At 41.5% G+C, this 19711-nt stretch overlaps 1 protein-coding gene across 3 annotated transcripts in view; it reads left to right on the top strand.

The window, feature by feature from the left end:
* Nucleotides 1–18930, top strand: part of nck1b (NCK adaptor protein 1b) — a 44915-nt gene extending 25985 nt beyond the window's left edge. For all 3 annotated transcript variants that reach the window (XM_074693405.1, XM_074693406.1, XM_074693407.1), the window contains 2 exons: nucleotides 12220–12974; nucleotides 15234–18930. In XM_074693405.1, coding sequence (XP_074549506.1) covers nucleotides 12220–12974; nucleotides 15234–15434 — 956 coding nt within the window. In that variant the 3' untranslated portion in view covers nucleotides 15435–18930. The remainder of the gene's footprint in view (nucleotides 1–12219; nucleotides 12975–15233) is intronic.
* Nucleotides 18931–19711: the final 781 nt, after the last annotated feature.

Raw genomic sequence — 19711 nt, 5'->3', positions numbered from 1 at the left:
TTAATCGGCAATAACCTTGATTGTGGATTATGAATTCTACTTATTTTCTCTTCAAAGACATAAAATGAAACGGCTCTAGCTCTCTTAATGCAACCACCGTATTGACAGGAATATCGGGCAGGGTTTTTTGTGGGGATGGGCATTTAAAGCACAAATACTATTTAATACTCACTTTTTACTGAATATTTGAATAGTTCCCTACTTAACTCAAGATCAACTTAATGACAACGCAAAGTTGTAGTAGGCTAGTTATTTATAGAAACACTCTATATGTGTATTCTACTCTTTGGAATTGCAGACAATATTTAACCATAAAAAGAGTTTAAAAAAAGATTAAAAACTAAATTTACTACCAATTTTACATCCAGTGGAAAGTAAAAACACCTTTGTACATTTTTTTAAGGGACACTAGTCTTTAACACTTTAAAAAGATGGTGTCACTAAGCTAAAGTGTCAATGTACTCACCCTCACTCAGACCAGCCATCGCTCACAACTACAGCACCAAAGGGATGAAAAATGGATAGACGAATCGTTTGAGACAGTGACTCAAAAGGACACAAAGCTAACCAACATCTGAGGCAGAGTTATGATTAGTTTGTTTGGTTTGTTTGTTGGATTGGGACCAAGCACAGCAAAACTGCTGAGTCAGGGTTAGCTTGGAAAGCTAATTTACATCTGCTGTTATTGGGGAGAAGAATCTTAGAACTTTCAGTTGAAAAATTTGAAAAAAAGACAAATCAGTGGTCATATCGTGACTTGTTTGTCTGGAGCCATGGTGAGGATCCACTGTTCTGCATCCCTAACAGAAAATGCAGATTGTCCAAAAGAAGTTGCTGATCTCATGTTGTTGGTTTTTAATGCAGCAGAGACATTAAGAAACTTTAAGGCAGCCTTGCATTTTGATGCCACAGAGGGTCAGAAGAATCCTGAAAACACCAGCTGTAAGGGAAAATCTTACCATGGTCCTCAAAGCAATTGCTTCCAAAAATTGGCAGCACTGTGAGTGTGTGTGTTACTGAAAAACTGATCACCAATTTGCATATATGAGGAGGCATCACACAACTGAAAGCCCTTATGATCAGTATAAGTTTATTTTTCAACAGAGACAAATGGCCTAATAAGTCTGTTTTTTTAAATATCACTCATACTACAAAGTGGTAAAAAAAGAAAAATATTTTTCTAAGAATAAATAAATAAATTTCTAAAACTGGGGGTTTCTTGTATTTGACATTGCTGTAAAGATCTTTCTCGTTGCACATAATACATGAGAGTCGGTGGACGAGTTGGTGGATAAGAAAGTAGGAATACAATGAAACAGGCACCAGGTATCTGATCAGTCTTATACAATAATATAAAGTAAGATCTGATATTGCAAACAAAGAGCCAATCCATAGGACAGATGTTTTCACCTCTGTCCTATGCTCTTCTGCATTCAGCAATTGTGTATTTACCACGTCGAACACAATTCTCACTCTTTTGTATTAAGGAATAGAGAAAGTTAAATGAACCCTCGTATCAGACTGGATCAGTATCAATAACGGCTGATACCAAAGCTCAGGTTTCGGTTTTGGTGTTTGGTATTAGTATTAGTATAAAAGAGTTGGATCGTGTGTCCTTTTTTGAAAAATTCACCTTGAAATGCAGGAAACTCTAAAAAGCGGATCATGGAAAGCAGTTTATGGAAAGTAAGCAATTAGATCATGTTCATGTCTGGGGAAAAAGGGCCAAAAAGATTTGTTTTTATGCCATAAACTGACTGAAATGCAGAAAATATATCGATATTTTGAACAAATTGATATATTTCTGATAGACGGTATAGCACGGCACACGATAGTTAGTATCTTTTGTATGACACTATCATCTCACTATCATCTCAAGCAATATATTCCTTCATATGGGCCGCAGGTTCACTCCTACTTCTCCTCTTCCTCTCATAAAGAGTTGGTTAGTGAAAGCTACATTATGGCTCAATAATTTTGAGATAGTTTGGATTCATTGTGTCAGATGACAAGCAGCAAAATGTGTTCTGTAAAGAATGTCAAAAACCTGATGAAACAGTTAAAACAAGTGATTCTTTGGAAAGCACTCGCAAGCCAAAAGACAAAAACAACAAAGAAACATGACACTCTTTTCCTATTGGTCAAAAGTGCATCACGTCAGCCAATCACAAAATTATATGGTATATACTAGGGGCAAAGTTTCGGTAGTTACAGAAAAAAAACAGCAGGCTCGAAAGTGAGTTTTGATCAATTCCTGGCTTTTAGCGTGTTTGGATTACATCATTGGTGTGTAGTGTTGTCAGTTTAGTGTGTAGTGTTGTTTTTGTGTTTGGGGCAATGAGGCAATTCATGACAATTATTCTGTAAAACTTTTTTTTGACAGCAGAAGGTTTTGTAAATAGTTGTCAAAAACAACTGGTAATTTCCTGTTTTAATGGAAATATTTGTATTTAACGGTTTGCAAAATTTCTAAATTGGTTTTTGAAATTTACAGTTCACATTTGTATTTTAATTTTGTGGTTTCCATAGTAGAGGAATAAAACTTTTTACTACTCTGATTTTGTTTTTGTTTTTTGTAATTTTAGATCCAGTGTTAAATTTAACAAATAATACATACATCAATATCGATAATAAATATCAATATATATCAAGTGTTGACATTCTGGTTGGATTGTATGCATCAAAGCAACATCTCAAGACTAAGGCAAAACATTGAAACGTATCCTATATCGAGATCTGGCCCAAAAATATCGAGATATGAATAAAATTGCCCAGCCCTACATCCTGACAAGTTTTGCCCAGCAAGATCCCAAAGCAGCAGTTACGAATCAGTTAGGTCTGATTCTGTTTTTAAAACATGTATTTAGACAAGCTTTAACATTGAATTCAGTGGCTTTTATTTGGAAACGAGAGACCTTTCTCATCTTTTGAATGGTTTTATTGTGAAGTTGTTTATCAGTGTTCAGTGGGGCGGAACAACACTGAGGTATTGTTGCTGAAATCGGGAGAAATCCACAGAAAGGTTTCAGTAGATTTGGGTCACCAGAATAGAGGTGAAGGAAAATAGGTCAAGTGAAAAAGTTTGAGCAGACATCTGAAGAGATGAAAATGCTGCTGTTTGAGCGAGATATAATCCTGCTCTTTTCCCCTGCTGTGATAATTTGGTTGTATTTGTTCTCAATAACTGAGCTACCTGTTGGTTTTTACAACCAGAAGTTACACTCCCAACAACCCTGATCTGTAAGAACCAAATGGAGCCTGCTACCTCCATTCTCTCTGTCACAGACTCTGATGCCTGCCTGTGTTTGAAGTCTCACAGAACTGAGGTTTAAAGAGCTTTTTGCACGTTTCCTGCGCAGCCATCAGTCAGCCACACGAGCACCTCGATTGAAGCTGTCAGCCAAAAACCTTCCCAATTGAAGCCTCTGCCAACACCCTGATGTGTGTGTTCCCTTTGCTTTGTTTGACTCACTCTTTCTGACTGCACGTGATGTCATTGCATCTAATGTGTATGTCTACTACAAGACCATATGGCTCAGGGTTGCATCACACGTCTGGTGGATGTGGATGTGTGGGGTGACACATTAGTGTCAGACTTTGAATTGGCAGGGACGCACAAAAGTCTCAGCACTGATTTCACAGCAGTTGCTTCATAGTTGTTGGGCAACCAGGTGAAAAAAAGGCTATTTCAGTCCTGACTTGTCAGCTGCAGCACTGAAAACCAAACAGTCTCTTGACAGACTCAGTGGCTGTGCTGCGTTCAAGTGCAGGGATGTTCCAACGCTGTCAGACAGCCTGACGCGGGGTGTTGTCGCCCACAGAGGAAGAGCCGTGGAATGGAGGGAAGCCGAGGGGTCGAAAGGGCCCAGGCAGACAATGGCAGGCCAGCTAGCATGCGCAGGCCAAATTTAAAAAACAAAACTACTTCCTGTCTGTCACTAGCAGCCAAACAAAGCCTCCGGCACTTTCTTCTCCTCCTGCTGGCTCACCTCATCAGTAAACAAAAAGTGAAGTTTTTGAGAAGGGCTCAAACAAAAAGTGTGTAGAGGTCTTTTGTGAGTGTCATTTGTGATTTAGCGCCATCTGACGCAGCGTGACTTCCTTCCTCTTGAGTCTTTCTCTCAGGAAATGCACAGGAAAAGCAGGTGACGTCAGAAAGTTTCCAGCTCACGGTGCTGCTTCATTTCTCAGCAGATATTAAGACGTTTTTCAGGTAGAGGCAGAGAGGCGAAGTTTGCGGGTTTCAGGGGAGACACGAAGATACAACACAGCCACACACACATATATGCAGACACACACACACACAGCCGACAGCTGCGACAGCAGTCAGCTTCAGGTGGAAGGTTTAAGAGGGAGGACTGTGAAGTTTGGGGTGAGGGCAAAATGTTTAATGTGGGGTTTATGAATTTCAGAGCTGCCTGCCTTTAAAGAGCTATTTGAGATATTTTTGAATTAAGAGTTTGTTTGTCTGTGAGCAACATTACTCAGAAAGAAACAAAATGATCTTGATGAAATTGTCAGGAAATGTTCAAAATGGGATAAGGAAGAAGTGATTAAATTTTGGAGGTGATCCGGATCACCGTCTGGATCCAGGATTGTTTTAAAGGCTCCTTTATCATTGTGGGACGTTTTCATCATATGTGTAAATAACTCCACGATAAATGGTCGGATTGCTTTGCAAAACAATACAAGACAAGATCACCATAATTTCTGACTGATATAAAAGTATGATCCAGATCCTGGCAATATTCTGGATACTAAGGTCTGGAATATGAAATATGTACTGGGTCATCATAATTTTCAACACTGTCAGGTAACAAATTATCGTACAAACCTGCAGCTAACACCAAATTGTAGCAGACAGTCTGCTGAAAGGGAGTATCACATTAAAGTAGGACCTAAGTGTTGTGTGACAATCCCAATATTCTTGGTGGAGGTCTGTGCTCTCTGAGGGCTTTTTTTAGTTTGGCAATAGTTCCAATCTAGTTCCAGTCAACATTAAAATGACACATTTCAGTCTAGTGTCACACGATTAAAGGGAAAGATTATATGTTAGTCATTACTTTAAGCTGTAACACTTCTCTCTTTAAACTATTAGTCCAGTAGTAACCCGTATCACAGTTGTAATAATCTAGCTGAGTCTCTCCCACAATGCATTGTCCCAGCTGAAATAAGGTTAAGAAAGTACATAACACAGAGATAAAAGTGCTCACACAGTGAAATAGTCCCCCGCAGACATTTTTCTTTGGCCACAGTTGCTGTTTGCTTTCTTTGACTTTAAATAATAGTGTCATGAACCCACAGAGCTCAAAACAGAGCAATGAACAGAGGATGAATACCCTGCAAAATCACTGAAATCTCAGATTCTTATTTTTTGTGAAAATTGACTTGGACTTTATCAGCCACATTCACCTGACCAATCCAGAAAAAAGTTTCTTATAATGTATTAAATGACAAATATGATGCCTGAATTTTTTGCAGAGCTGATCTGCTCGTTTCATATCTTTAAATAAGACATTATTCTGGGCGTTCCAGGTGAATGTGGCTCATAGTGAGTTTAATCATGTAGTTTTTACTAAAAAAGAAGACAAACACTCGCTTTGATTTCAGTTTTTGCAGTGTATCCCTGACTTGACCTCGTCAGCCAGTTCAAGAATGAAGAGGTCTGTCAGGCACTTTTTCAGCGAAGCCTAACTGAACCTGTGGTGACAGATATTTAGTCCTCATTAAATCAAAAATGTGAAACATCACACTTTATATGATCTCCAGTAGGGATGCACCGATCCATCCATTCTGGTCCTGATATCGATACCTGGGCTTTGGGTATTGACTGATCCTGATCCGGTACCAGTGATAAATAATAACCTGCATGCCCTACCGTGGGCATGCAGTTAATATTTAGTTAAACTATGTGTCAAAATCTTTAGCAGCAGTCTGGTTAAAAATGCTTCAAAATTTTCAGAAATGACTATTTGATTGTAGATTTTATACCTTGTAGACTAAATCATAGTTTAGCCTTAGTGTCAAGTTTGGACCAATCCTTTTCCACCAATACATGGTCCAGCTGTGAGGGGCTGGATCGGGCGCTGTTACCCGATACCAGGATCAGATTGGTGCATCCCTAATCTCTGACATTTCCCCAATCACTTCCTCCATTGTGGTAAAACATATTTATACACATAAAGATGGCTGGAGAATGGTGATTGGTGGCGACTTGTTGCAGATAAGTGGCGACATAACTCTGTCCCCACTCTTTAATTCAGTTGTTTGTATGAAAGCAGTTTCCAACTTTGCAGATACATGTGGAAAGAAACCCTATTTTTTATACATCGGACAGCCCACTAGTAATGTTTAACACATATTTTATATTTTTGAAGGAAGCAGAACTTGTGACTTTAAAGTCTTTATTACCAGGGATTTTTTTAAAGCTTATAATAGGAAAAAAAAAGGATTGTTGACAGTCAGTGTCATAATTTGTGTTGTTTGTTGTAAGTTAAATGAACACTAAATCTGATACTAATTCACTAAATGTGAATGCCAAATTTATGAGAAGAATTTTGTTCTAAATTAAGGAAGTCAGTACCAAAATTATAGGGAAGTAATAGCAGCGGTTGGCAGATAAGATTTGGCTAATTTTTCATGTGTGCAACCCACATACTCAGCTTTGCTTCTCATCACAGAGATTCACACTTCTTACAAATGTGGCACCATTTAAAAGAGGAACAAACAGGCTCTCCAATGGTATAAGACTTATTGCTGAGACACATTGTTACTTCAAAGAAATCACCTAACAAACCAAAATTTGCTCACTTTGTGTGCCAAGCTTAGATGGTTTGGCATCAAACACTTTTTTCCGCCTGTATTTTAAACTCTTGACTGGAAATACCTCACCGCTTCCTCTTGTTTGATTTCAAATGTGTTTCCTGCAAACTGTAATCCTCTTGTTAATACCAGAGAGCCACCAAACATGCTGTGTCAAGGCCCGTATACTTTGAACATTGTCCCACAAGCACGGCTCCATCGGATCACCAACCTGGCTGCGAACCTTGGCCGAATATCAAAGAAGCTGCTGCCAGAATCTGTCACCGTCAGTTGAGCAGAATGCAGCTGCGTCCAGCAGTGAAGACGGTGGCCTTTACTCTGCGCAGCACCTCGCTGCGTGTTTGGTGTGACAGTCTGCGAAGATAAGGGCGGAAACACAGGCTCCCTGTTGTTTTTTTGGCTGCCACACAGGTGAAGTCTCCGCAATTAAGTTAGAGCGGCATGACAGACGGGCCCCCAGAGGAGCAGATGCCGTAAATAACAACCTTTATCTTCTTCCAGCATCACTCACCTGTAGCTGTGCAGGCAAATCTTAACTTCCCTGAGATGGGACATCTAGTCAAATGCTACAGTCTTGGTTGTTTTACTTTTTTAATGCAAAGTATGGCCAAGCAGGAAGTGGAAAATAAACTGACAGGGGCGCTGATAAGAGCCAAGTGTTGCCTGGTCACAGAGTTAAAGCGTGAAGCTCCACTTGTCTGAGCTGAGACACAGTATTTATGCTGGGTTGACCTTTAACCTTTGTTTGGAGCTAACTAGGTCAATTCCAACTGCGCAGAAAACACATCCTGGGGCCTGCACCTGTGGGAACATGTTTGCTTCCTCAACACAGACATGAAGATATTGTTTTTGTATCATTTAAAACCTTTAAACAAAAAACAAAAGTGTTTATTTATGTGGTTTGAGACAAATCAACAAAGCTTTGGGGTAATTTCCATAACGTAACGTTTTCTTATCTGTATTTTTCTCCCATTGAGTGATCAAGGCAGCACAGTGCAACAGTTACCAAACCTTACCGTCTTGCACAGACATCACTTCTTAACACCCTGTCTGCAGTCTGTACTTATGCACACAACTCTGACTAATAACAGGGTCTACCTGGAAGCAATTTGACGTCGGACTCCACGCGCTACCATGAAATTTGTCTGCACCCCTTGAGTCACGGACACGTTTCAGTTACCCACGGTGGAACAGATTCAGCATACCTTGTGACAAATTAGTCACGTTCCCTGCTCAGAAAACAAACAAATACACACATGGTCATCATAAGAGACTACACCCTGTCTGTGTGTGTAATTTAAAATCGCTGACCTTTGATAATGTAAGCAATAGATCTGCAAACGTAGCCGTACATATAGACGTTAGTAAGGTCTGCTCACTTTGTCTGATGATACAGCCAGATAAGACTAAAGCTAGAGCAGACCAGTTCAGACACAGGTCAGCAGAAAGGGTGGAACAACTAGTTATCATTAGTCAAAAGAGGACAGAGCAATGTTTACCATTGTTGAGGAGTCTCACAGTCTCACTCTCTGAGCTGAGAGTTTTGTAGCAGGAGCTACAGGTAAACAAAACATAGTAAAACGGCACTGGCACATCCTAAAATTTCAGGTCTAGATCATTTGCAAAGAGGATTTGCTGCAGTTTTTAAAAAAATCCCCTAGGACAGGGGTGGGCAAACTTTTTGATTTGTGGGCCACAATGGGTTCTAACATTTGACAAAGGGGCCGGACCAGGAGCAGATGGATGGAGTGCTTTGGTAACTATCAGGGTATCATTCGTTCATTCCATATCCCGTTTTAGAATCCAAAATTGGAAAACGGATAACGACTTGTTATTCAATTTTTTGTTTTCAAATCAAAAATCAGAAAACACGTAACGGTCTATTTTTCGCTGTCTTGATTTTTGTTTTGAAATTAAAATTAGAATATGAGAGAATGGAATTATAATGGGATTTTTAATCTGTGTATGGTTCGTTCTTTCGTTATTCTGTTTCAAAACAAAATCTAAAAAACGAAAAAACTGACTTGTTTTTTTGTTTTTCTGTTTTAAAACCAAAACAGAATTACAGAAAAACATGTTTTTTCTGTCCTGGTTTGAAAAATGAAAAAACAAAAAATAATAAAAGATTGTGTCAAAATTGTTTGTGTGATATTCTGATATTAAATGTGAACTCTCCATATAGAAAACATCAGAATTGCAGGGAAAATAAAACATTAACAAGTTTTATTCATTTATTTTTTTCAAGTTCGGCGGGCCGGATTAAAACGTTAAACGGGCCGCATGTGGCCCCCGGGCCGTAGTTTGCCCATGCCTGCTCTAGGAGAATGTCAGAAATGTAAAATGGTTTTAAGCAAAGACACCTTAAGCTGACTCTGTGGTTGTCCTCTTGGTTGCCTCCGTAGTAGTTAAAACTCTTAAAGCTAGCTACTACAAACTAGTCACAAAGCTAAATTACTTTCAACACCATCATTTGATTCACATTAACCCATTTGATTTAAAATGACAATGCAACAAACTACAGGCTAAAACAGTGGCCCAAGCAGTTGTGAGCACCATGTTGTTGGACAGCAGTTGCTTAAGCTTTTACAGCGTTTCCACTGACTAATCCCGGGACAGACCCCAAATAACTGAGATGAGCCATCCTTTTTTTTGGCACTCTTCCAAAGGAGGGCCAGACTAAACCGATCAAATTTCGGGAGGTGGAGCTACAATACTGCAGACTGTCGATTGGTCGAAAGAATAGTCACTTGCTGTGCGACAGCGGCTGCATCTCTCCTAGCGGCACACAGTCTTCTCTGACACAAAGCTTGATTGCTCTGTGTACCAAAGAGCTGCATGTCAATCACAAAGAAGGCGAAATGCTAGATGTCCTACACGCCGCCTACCATAAGGGGGCACGGTTGGCTGTGGAAACACAAACAGGACCAAGCTTAACCAAGCTAACCCGTACCAAACCGTACTGATCTAAACTGGACTGTTTGATGGAAACGGGGCTTTAGTCTAAAGGGACTTGGCTTTGTAACCAGGGGGTTGCTCGTTCAAGTCCTGGCATGGACCAAGACTGGGAATTGGGCTGATAGCTAGAGAGGTGTTGATATAATTTCATGTGCACTGTCAAGGTGCTCTTGAGTAAGCTACGATACCACAACTGTTCAGTGTTGTGTGTTGCTTTGGACAAAACTATTTGGAAGTGAAATGCCACATTGTATCATGTACTTCTGCGTCAATGTGTCAGTGTTGTTCTGCAGTGCTCCACCAAAACGCTAGAGAGCAGTGTAGTCTGCATCATTGTCACATCACCTGTGTCAGGTCCCGCTATGTGTTGTTTGTTTTACTGTGCGAGTTTGAGCACATTTTACTATTTTGAGAGGAAACGTCAGAGATGAAACTCATAGCCAATGTGGGTCGACTCTGGACGTGTTGTAAATACTGGAAGAACCATCCTGCTCAGCAGACAAATCAGTGCTTGCGTTCTGCATGGTTTCAACATTTGCATTTAGAAGGTAGTGCAGGTTGGGCTAAATGCGTAGGTTTCTGTACTAAATCAATGTTCTGTATAGCTGTTTTTTGTTTTCAGAAATGTAAAAGTATGTAGATGTATGTAAGACATGAGCTTTATGCAAGGAGTAGAATTCATGTTTGTTGATCTTGTATTTCCTTTTATGTTGTTGTATTTCGAACACCTGTTGTTTGCTTGATTCGTGATAAAGTTAACAGGGATGTCTATCAATGGTAAAAACCGTGTGCTCTTTCTGTTCCCAAGACAGCTGCTTCACCTGTGCCCCTTTTGTAGCATTTATCTACCTGTTTACTGACAGTGCCCCTTGTGGTGATTGTGAAAGTAACAAAAAAAACAAAACAACTCAGATAAAATAGGTCACACAGGCACAGTTAGACTTGGTGGTGAAGTTGTGTCCTTGTACGGAAGCTACAGTTCTTAAGCAGGGGGCCTGGGTTCAGTTTCAACCTGCTGCCCCTTCTCCCATATCATCCCCCTCTCCTTTTCTCCCAGCCTCCTGCTCTATCCACTGTTCTTCTCTTTGAAAACAGGAATAGGATTATGGATGTATAACTTTAAAAAGCTTCCTGAAAAAATGTGGTTCTAACTCTGTAACTTCCAGGCTGTCTACTGCCCAGAATGCCCGCCTAGAATTTTCAGCAGCCCAGCCTTTTGACAGGCCAGAACCTGGTCTGTTGTGCAACTACCTCATGATTACAAAATGCAAAGGAGAGACAGAAAACTGAAGAGCTTAACAAATTATCTTTAAAGCGCTGAGAGGCAGATTTCAGTCAATTTCTGCTCTCTGGTCTTTTGCTGAACCTTTAGTAAGACGATGACCTGTTCCCGTCACAGCTCTGCCTCCAGACTACATAACCCAGAAACAGGCTCAAGAGCTCTGGTAATCCCCCTTCTGTTAGCCTCGGGGCTGTTTCAGAGATGCCAGAAGGTTCACTCCAAATACACTAACATTCACCCTGAAGTCGTCGCTCCCTGTTTGACTGGCTGACATTTACCCACAAACCAAAAGGAGAAGTTCTCTGCGAGACCACAGCTGATAAGGTCTTGCGAAAATAAGCGCTTTTAATCATCCCCCGCTCTAGGCTGAAGTCAAACGGTCAGCTCGGCGGGGTGCTCGGGGTGTGATGGATTTTGAGGAGAGATGGGGGAGTCTGGACGGAAAGGAAGGAAGAAATTGGACGAGGGTTTTAGCATCCAGCTGCTGTACGGGCAAGGCCGCAGGTGTCTGGACAGCTGAGGTGATTAGTGCAATGTGATTAGCAACAATGAAATGTGACTGAGCTCTTTTCCCTGCATGGCTCAGTTCACCCAGAGGCTGCTAGACTTTCATGAGCTAATATACGATTCTTAGTTTCCCCATGCCATAACAGGTTTTCATCCCACTCTTTTTTATTTTTACCACCCAGCATTGCTTTTTCTGTTTCCTCAGCACGTCTACCTAATCCCCAAGAATGTATTAGGACATGGAGTGGGAGGGGGGGCAGTGCACTGCAGGTTGGAAAAGGCCTGATTCACCCACCCTCCCTGTATTTCAGTAAAGCTCTAATGCTTATTACCACTGCCTGGTATTTGTCTGGGATTTTTCCCCTCCTCCCTTAAAATCTCAGAGGTGTTTCTCTGTGCTGTTCCTGTGGTTTCTGTTTTGCTGTTGAAACTTGTTCCACACCAGTGAAAAGATGTTTAAATTGGGTCTTCAGAGAGACGTGTTTTAGTAAAATGTTGCCTTTAATTGACATAAAAGTTTGTTTTCCTGTGAATTCAGAAAGTCAGCATGCTTGTGATCGAGCTCCTGGCTTTATTTGTGCGACTGGTTTTGTTGCTGATGATACTGGAGTCAGGCGTGAACTCTTTCATCTTTCCTTTGTTCTCTCCTCCAGGAATCGGGAAGGTAAAGAGCAGGAAAGGAGGGATGAGGGACACGGCCTCCAACGCAGACACAGACATGTACGCAGATAACGGCGAGCGGCTTTACGACCTCAACCTGCCCGCGCTGGTCAAGTTCAGCTACACAGCCGAGCGAGAGGACGAGCTGTCGCTGGTGAAAGGCACACGTGTGGTCGTGATGGAGAAGTGCAGCGACGGCTGGTGGCGCGGCAGCTATAACGGCCGCTCTGGGTGGTTTCCGTCCAACTACGTGACGGAGGACATGGATGGGACAGCGGGGGGAGGGGGCATGAGCGGGCTAGGGGACCCTGCAGGATCGCTGACGGAGAAGCTGGCGGCGGTGGTGAACAGCACCACTAACGGAAACAGAGTACTGCACACAGTCCAGGCGCTTTACCCGTTCAGCTCCGGGAACGACGAGGAGCTGAACTTCGAGAAGGGCGAGGTGATGGAGGTGGTGGAGAAGCCGGAGAACGACCCCGAGTGGTGGAAGTGTCGTAAAGCAGATGGACAGCTAGGCTTGGTGCCTAAAAATTACGTCACTGTGCTGGACTCCACCTTCCATAAAGGAGGAGCAGGGCCCGCTGGGCCGCCCACACCCGACTGTGACTACATCTCGCCCTCAGGCAGCGGGCGCTTTGCGGGGAAGGAGTGGTACTATGGGAAGGTGACGCGCCACCAGGCCGAGGTGGCCCTGAACCAGAGAGGCATCGAGGGGGATTTCCTCATCCGAGACAGCGAGTCGTCGGTAAGTAACCTCCACCTTCCTCTAAAATTACTCATTCAGCCAACAGGGGTTGAGACTCCTTGGCCAGGGTTTAGCCTCTGAATTTTTTCACTTGAAGTGATACTCCGGGATGGAACAAGTTGGGTCCTATCACAAGGTTAAGGGCAGAAATTACCCCTACAGCAGTGTTTTTGTGCAGCAGAGGCGCACGCACCAAACACCCCCTCCCTGCTCGTCTGCCGGTTTCCTCTGCACTCAGACGGGGCCATTTTTTACTTGACCAAAAACGCAAATAAATGGACTCCCACAGAAAAAATCTGATATCGGTCTGCATTCATGCTTTATTTAGAGAATTTTCAGCATGTTACTTTCACACAAAAACACCACTAAATGAGGCTCTAGTTCTCATCGGGTCGTAAAACGGCGCTACCTCCGCTGCAGAGCCACAGCTGGCTACGAGGCGCTCGCTGCTTAGTGTATCAGTCCTGCGTGCGGCGTGCCAGATATAAACAAACGCAGGTAGTCTGCCAGGACAAAGAGACACAATAAGAACTAGAGCCTTATTTAGGCCTTAGAGCCTTATTTTATCACTTTAAGGTTGGGCTTGTTGTTTCCGGTTCATATTAATCCCTGATCTCTTTTTGATTTTGATTTGGAGTGAAAGAAAAAGTTAGAAAAACTAAAACCACCCAGCCTTTGTTTGCTCATTGAGGCCCTCTTTTGTGAAATGTAAGCAGTGATGTGGATTTTTGATTTCTCCATCCTTTAACATGACTTTCTCATCAAAAATGTTTTTAATCAAATTATTCCAAACTTTTAGGAAAATATTAAACTCATAAAGATATAAAACCGTGACAATAAAATACCATCAGAGACCTTATGTTTCGTTTATCTCACGCTTCATTTCTGAAGTGAACAGTCTCTGCACCACAGAGACTGTTGATGGAAACCGTGTGGAGGGAAGCTCTCTGGAGTCCCATCTAAGATATTTTTTTACATATGTGCGTACATTATTTGTTTATCACGATAAATGAAATAAGAACGTGAGCTCAACTGCGTTTTGTATCCGCGCGTGACGAGACGTTTTTTGAGGAGAAGGAGACCGCAGCACATCGAAAACGGCGCTGTCCCTTAAATTAATTATGAACGTTATGTAAGTGTCATGGCGGTTGTGTTTCCTCTCTTGCTGTGTCATCTTCATTATTTTTTTTTAGCGAAAATCAGTCGAACTTTAGCTCGTCTGTTGCTGTCCGCCATGTTTTTACAGACTGCGTCACGTCTGATATGATGCTACCCCGACACGGCAGATCCACACAGATATTAGAAACGTAAACGGTTAAACGTTAAAAGACGTTGGAAGCAAAGCCGCTTTACAAGACGATACGCCTCCGAAATTTGGAACAGTTCCCAAAAAAGCATTAATAATTTTTGTCAAATGTGTTTTTTACCTTTATTTGGCTGCTTTGTGTTGTGCTAAGAGCATCATGAGCAAAGAAATAACTTCAACCGTTTTAAGTTGCTACTATGGCTGTTAATATGACAGTCTAGGCTGGAAAATAGTGTTGATGATAATGTAATACAGCATTAGCACCAAAAAACAGATAAAAGATAAAACTGTGTATTCACACCGAATGTTTTAAGGCAAGAAATATGTTTTAAAAAGTCATAAAATTAATTAAATATCCCCACTGTGTAAGAAAATTTCTATTTCATCAGTCAGAGATCTCAAAATTTTACAAATGTGATGTTTTTATACAAGTATTGTTGCTATATAGGTTCTATAGGTAGCAACTGGGACATCCTGGTAGGCTTCTTTGATTGCCAATTTCATCTATTATTGTAAATTATAAACAAAAATAGGGGTTACATGTGATATAAACCAATAATAACAGAAAATGTTGATCTTTTTTCCACATTTCTTTATTGCTGCAAGACCTTTGAGCTAACTAAACCTAGGATGGCAGTGGCGTCAGTGCAATGATTAGTTTAGGAAACAAAAACGTGAAGATAGGGAGTCTGATTTTCCATTGATCAGCTGAATCAAATATAAATGTTTTTTTTCTGTCTGTTTTTAAAATTTGCCTGTTGAATTCCCGTGGCTGGTCTCCAACACTGATCTAAGCCTACAATTGTTGGTTTATGGTATTTGTAATGAAAAAGTGGCACTAGAACATTGCTGACTGTGTTTTGGTCGCCTGGTGCAACAAGAGCCCTTCAATTTGCATATCCACATGTTGAAAACAAACTGATAATAACACCTGCCGTTTCCTCTTTTCACAGCCAAATGACTTCTCCATCTCCCTGAAGGCGCAGAGCAAGAACAAGCATTTCAAAGTGCAGCTGAAGGAAAACCTTTACTGCATCGGACAGCGCAAGTTCAACTCCATGGAGGAGCTTGTCGAACACTACAAAAAGGCGCCCATCTTCACCAGCGAACAGGGAGACAAACTGTACCTGATCAAGGCCCTGGCTGCCTCCTGATCCCTCTGTGTCGCACACACTCACACACACACATACACACTCACACGCACTTACACACCCACACACACAAGTATAGATAGTTAACTGCATCCATATATAAACATACAGATACTTAACGCCAGAACACACACTAACATTCAGACTCCCAGCCTGAAGACTTAACACATCATCAGGACTTTAACGCCCGATTTGTGAGCATTCCAAGAGGAGGGATGGAAAAAGGATGGGAGAGGAGACACAAAGACTATGGACTCCAGAGAGACGACTACAGACCTCTTGGTCGCCTATTTTAAATTATCCAGATGTGTTAGGTCATAGGCAACGCCATGTATTTCCACCTTTATCTATTAGAGTCGCATTTAGTTTCCTTTTTTTTGTTTTTGTTGATAATATATAATCTTTTTAACAGTTTCTTTTTAAAATGTGATGATTTTTAACTGTATCCAATACACAACAATACACACACAGGCATTTCTCAGACGTTAGTCCAACCCTCGGAGGTCTACACTGCTACTCGTGTCTGTGTCGTCTGCTTGTGGACACGCTAACCCATGACTTCTGCTAACTGCTAATCATGAATAATAAAAAAAAGATAAGTGACCAAAATATATTTATTGATAAAGTTCTGTCAGGATCACAGTCGCAGAAACACTCGTCTGATTTTAAGGAAACTAGTCCTTCATTTTTTCTCTGTTTTTTCTTTCTTTCTACAACAGAACTGCTTGTCTCACATATTGCTGTATCCATATCATGTGAATGTTACAAACCTGAGGCATCACAGGCAGGCAGGCAGGCGGACAGGGGAGGTGGGCTTAGATAAATCCCATGACTTTGCATGCATGCACGCTGAAGGGATAGCGTCGTCCTCCTCGCGCCTTCACTGCCTCTCCTAAAGGAAAGATTGACGGTCTGGATTAGCGACGCAGGGTGTGTATCCGTGTGTCCGGAGGTTATACAGTGATTTCCTTGATAGTCTGGAACGCCCTTCCCTCCTCTTGTTGGATTGTGACTGACAGCCGATGTGTCCTCGCTGACAGTTTTTGCCAAAGGGTACGGTTCGAATCAGGTGAGGTTATAGGGGCTCGGAAAAAATTTGTCACTCCTCCAGAATTAGTGGAGCAGAGGGTCACAAAGGGGTCATGTTCATGTGGTTGCAGCGCACATACAGCAAGCTAGGAAACGCCCTCTTCCTTGGGGATTTTTAGACACGACTCAGAACAGTTCAGATTTAAAAAAAAAAAAAGTAAGCCTGAAGTTGAATATCTGAATTAAGTCAAGGAAGTTAGTTGTTTTCCAGCAGGACACATGGTTTGTATTTACAGTACAGCTCCCTTATGAGCGGGTGTTTGTTGAGTGGAAGTAGAGTTGAATGTCAAAGGTGGAGGGCAGCTAGCATTAGCGCCTGCAATCAGAGCAGCAGCAGTGCCTGGCAGGGAGCCGCTCAAGCAGCAAGGCTCAGAGAAGAAGAAGAGGAGGATGATGTTGATGCTCTTGATGATGAGTTCTCCAGCTGTTGGATCCTGTGCGTGGGGAAAAGAAAAAAGAGACGGAGGATGGAGGAATGGAAAAGTGGACCCTTAAAAACAAAAGTTGGATTTACTGGGTGGGGAGTTTCTGGATTTACCCTCTCCCAGTCGTAGAGGAGGTGAGGCTGATGTATCGCAGCAGAGGGGACAGGATTAATAGATGGGATGGAAGAGTCAGCTGTACTACAAAGAGCAGAAAACATGACAGAGCTTTTTTTGTTTCTTCCTAACATGATTGACGGATCTTTTCATCGGACGGCGGTGTGATGACTGAGTGTATGGAGCTTTAAACGATGGTGAAACAATTAGCTAAGGATGAAAAAGGCAAGTTCTAATTACAGATCTGCAGGTTGTGAATTATATCGGATTACGTTAAAAGAAAACAAACACATTCCAGGATTTGAAAGCGGAATTACAACATGGTTAAAAATGTAAACACAGGATTGTGATCGGTGTGTAATGAACTTTTTTTTTTTTTTTTTTTTTTTTTAAGTTTTGGTCCCTAACTTTTCAGATTCCTTTCAGTGTACGCTGACTGTTCTGTCTGACGTTTGTGCCTGTTATCATCACCACATGAGTATTTGGGTTATACGAATCCTGTTACGTGTCGTATATTGCACTCAACTCCCCCTACCCCCCTTTCCAAGCTGATATATCTGTGCCATTAACATGAGATACTGTTCTGACGACAACCTTTTATTTTGGAGACCCTCCTCCTCTGACACGCTTCCAGCTCTGCAGCATCTGCGACGTGACGCAGCATTAAAAACGCCAACGCTACGTGCCCCAGTTTGAAGGATTTAGGAGATTTTTTTCATGTGCCTTCACAGCTTTCTGTCAACCAAAGGTTTTACATCTCCCCCCTTTTCTTTTTTTTTCCTCCCCTTTTCATCGCCATGCGCTATTTGGTTAAAGCTTTGCATGTGCATCAGTTACGTCTGGCTTGTGAGCTCCACGTTGAAGGATGTCGAACAACATCCTGATGTAAAAAAGAAGGGGTATTTCCTTTATGTCGTTGGCAAAGGCTTAACGTTTGTTTTTTTTTTCTTCTCATGCATAAAATGCCCATTTTTGAGGTTTTCAAGTGACCTTACCTTAATGGATTTCATCACTTTAACTGAACAGTGAATGCTTACATGTACAGTATAAAGTATGTGATGTTTCAGAAGCAGAACTCCCAGGTGTGATGTAATCATGACCTGTATCTCATGTTCGGAGCACCTCAAACACAACGGTATCACATATTGTTGGTTGTGGAGAAACATTTGTGTTTCATATAAGACTTGTGTCACTTTTGCAGTTTAGCCACACAGATATGTAAAGAGTTGAAAAAGAGAAATCCTCGATACTTAAATGTACTGCTTGATTTTTATTTTCAAATACAGAATTGTGCAGAGCTCCTGAAGCTGTGTGGAGGGTGACCGTTTAGAGAAATATAACCACCTCTGCTGGACTCAGGTGCTCTGTGTATCTGTGGTGTCGTCCTGCATAGATATTCTTACAAATCTGAATTCACTCAAACCAAGGAGCAGATCCTCGTAGCTGTACAGAAATGATAAAAGAATCTGCTCAAAAGTTCATAGAGGCGACTTTTGAAGAATATTATCAAGAAATCGTTTATGAAACTACAACACAGCAACTATTTCTTCGACTAACCTGAGACAACCTTCGATTTCTCGATAATATTCCAAACAAACAACCCCCCGTGTTAAACTTTTGGTGCTTTTGTGCTGCTTACATTTCTATGGTGTTCTTTGTCTCGAAAAGCTTCTTTTGTTTTGTTGTTTTTTTCCCCTGTATGAAAGAGAGAGTGAAGAAAACAGACCCATGCTGTGGAATGAGAAAAGGCAGTGCTGTGAATTTAATGTCATGCTCTTAATACTGTTTTTATGGAGGGGAGACCGTCTTCAGGTGTAATAATTTAGAAGAGTTTATTAGAGTGTTCAAAAAGATGTAATAAACAATGAGAAAAGGAGAAGTGTTTCTTGTTTGATTTGATGAGATTTTTTACTTTCACTTCTGTTTCATAGCAGGAATTTACAGATTTACACCACCAACATTTTACTTTAAGAGTTTAGTTTTTTTTTTGTGTGTTTAAAAATAGCCCTGTTGTTTTTTGTCTTCTTCTTCTTCTGTGCTGTGCTTTGATGCATTTCATAACAAAGCAGCTTAAATTGGGACGTAAATTTCATCTGATGGGCAGCAGATGATACTTTAATGAGCCTTAGTGCTCATTTTCTGTAGTACATGTCTGACCCCTGGTGGCCAATTGTTATACTTCACTCACAGACAACTCTAAACTACATGTGTCTTAAATCAGGGGTTCCAAAACTTTTTAGGTGTGGGTGAATGAAACAAAGGCTGCACGGTGGCGCAACGTTTAGCCCTGCAGCCTCACAGTAAGAAGGTCAATGGTTCAATTCCCAGCTTGGCCGGTGGGCCTTTCTGTGTGGAGCTTGCATGTTCTCCTCGTGCAAGTGTGGGTTTTCTCTGGGTACTATGACTTCCTCCCATAGTCCACAAACATGCTCACCAGGTTAATCCAACACTCTAAATTGTTTGTAGGTGTGAGAGTGTGTGTGAATGATTGTCTGTCTGTGTCAGCCCTGTGACTGACTGGCGACCATTACAGGGTGTAACCCACCGTTCACCCAATGACAGCTTGGATAGGCTCAAGCCACCCCAGACCCTAGGGATAAGCGTTTCTGAAAATGAATGAATGAGTGAATGAAACAAAGGGCTTAAGATAAA

Source organism: Halichoeres trimaculatus, unplaced genomic scaffold, assembly GCF_033239565.1.
Source record: "Halichoeres trimaculatus isolate MK-OKI-2021-1 unplaced genomic scaffold, fHalTri1.1 fHalTri1_scaffold_18, whole genome shotgun sequence".
Lineage (NCBI taxonomy): Eukaryota > Metazoa > Chordata > Actinopteri > Labriformes > Labridae > Halichoeres > Halichoeres trimaculatus.
This window is presented reverse-complemented; position numbering and strand designations above follow the sequence as displayed.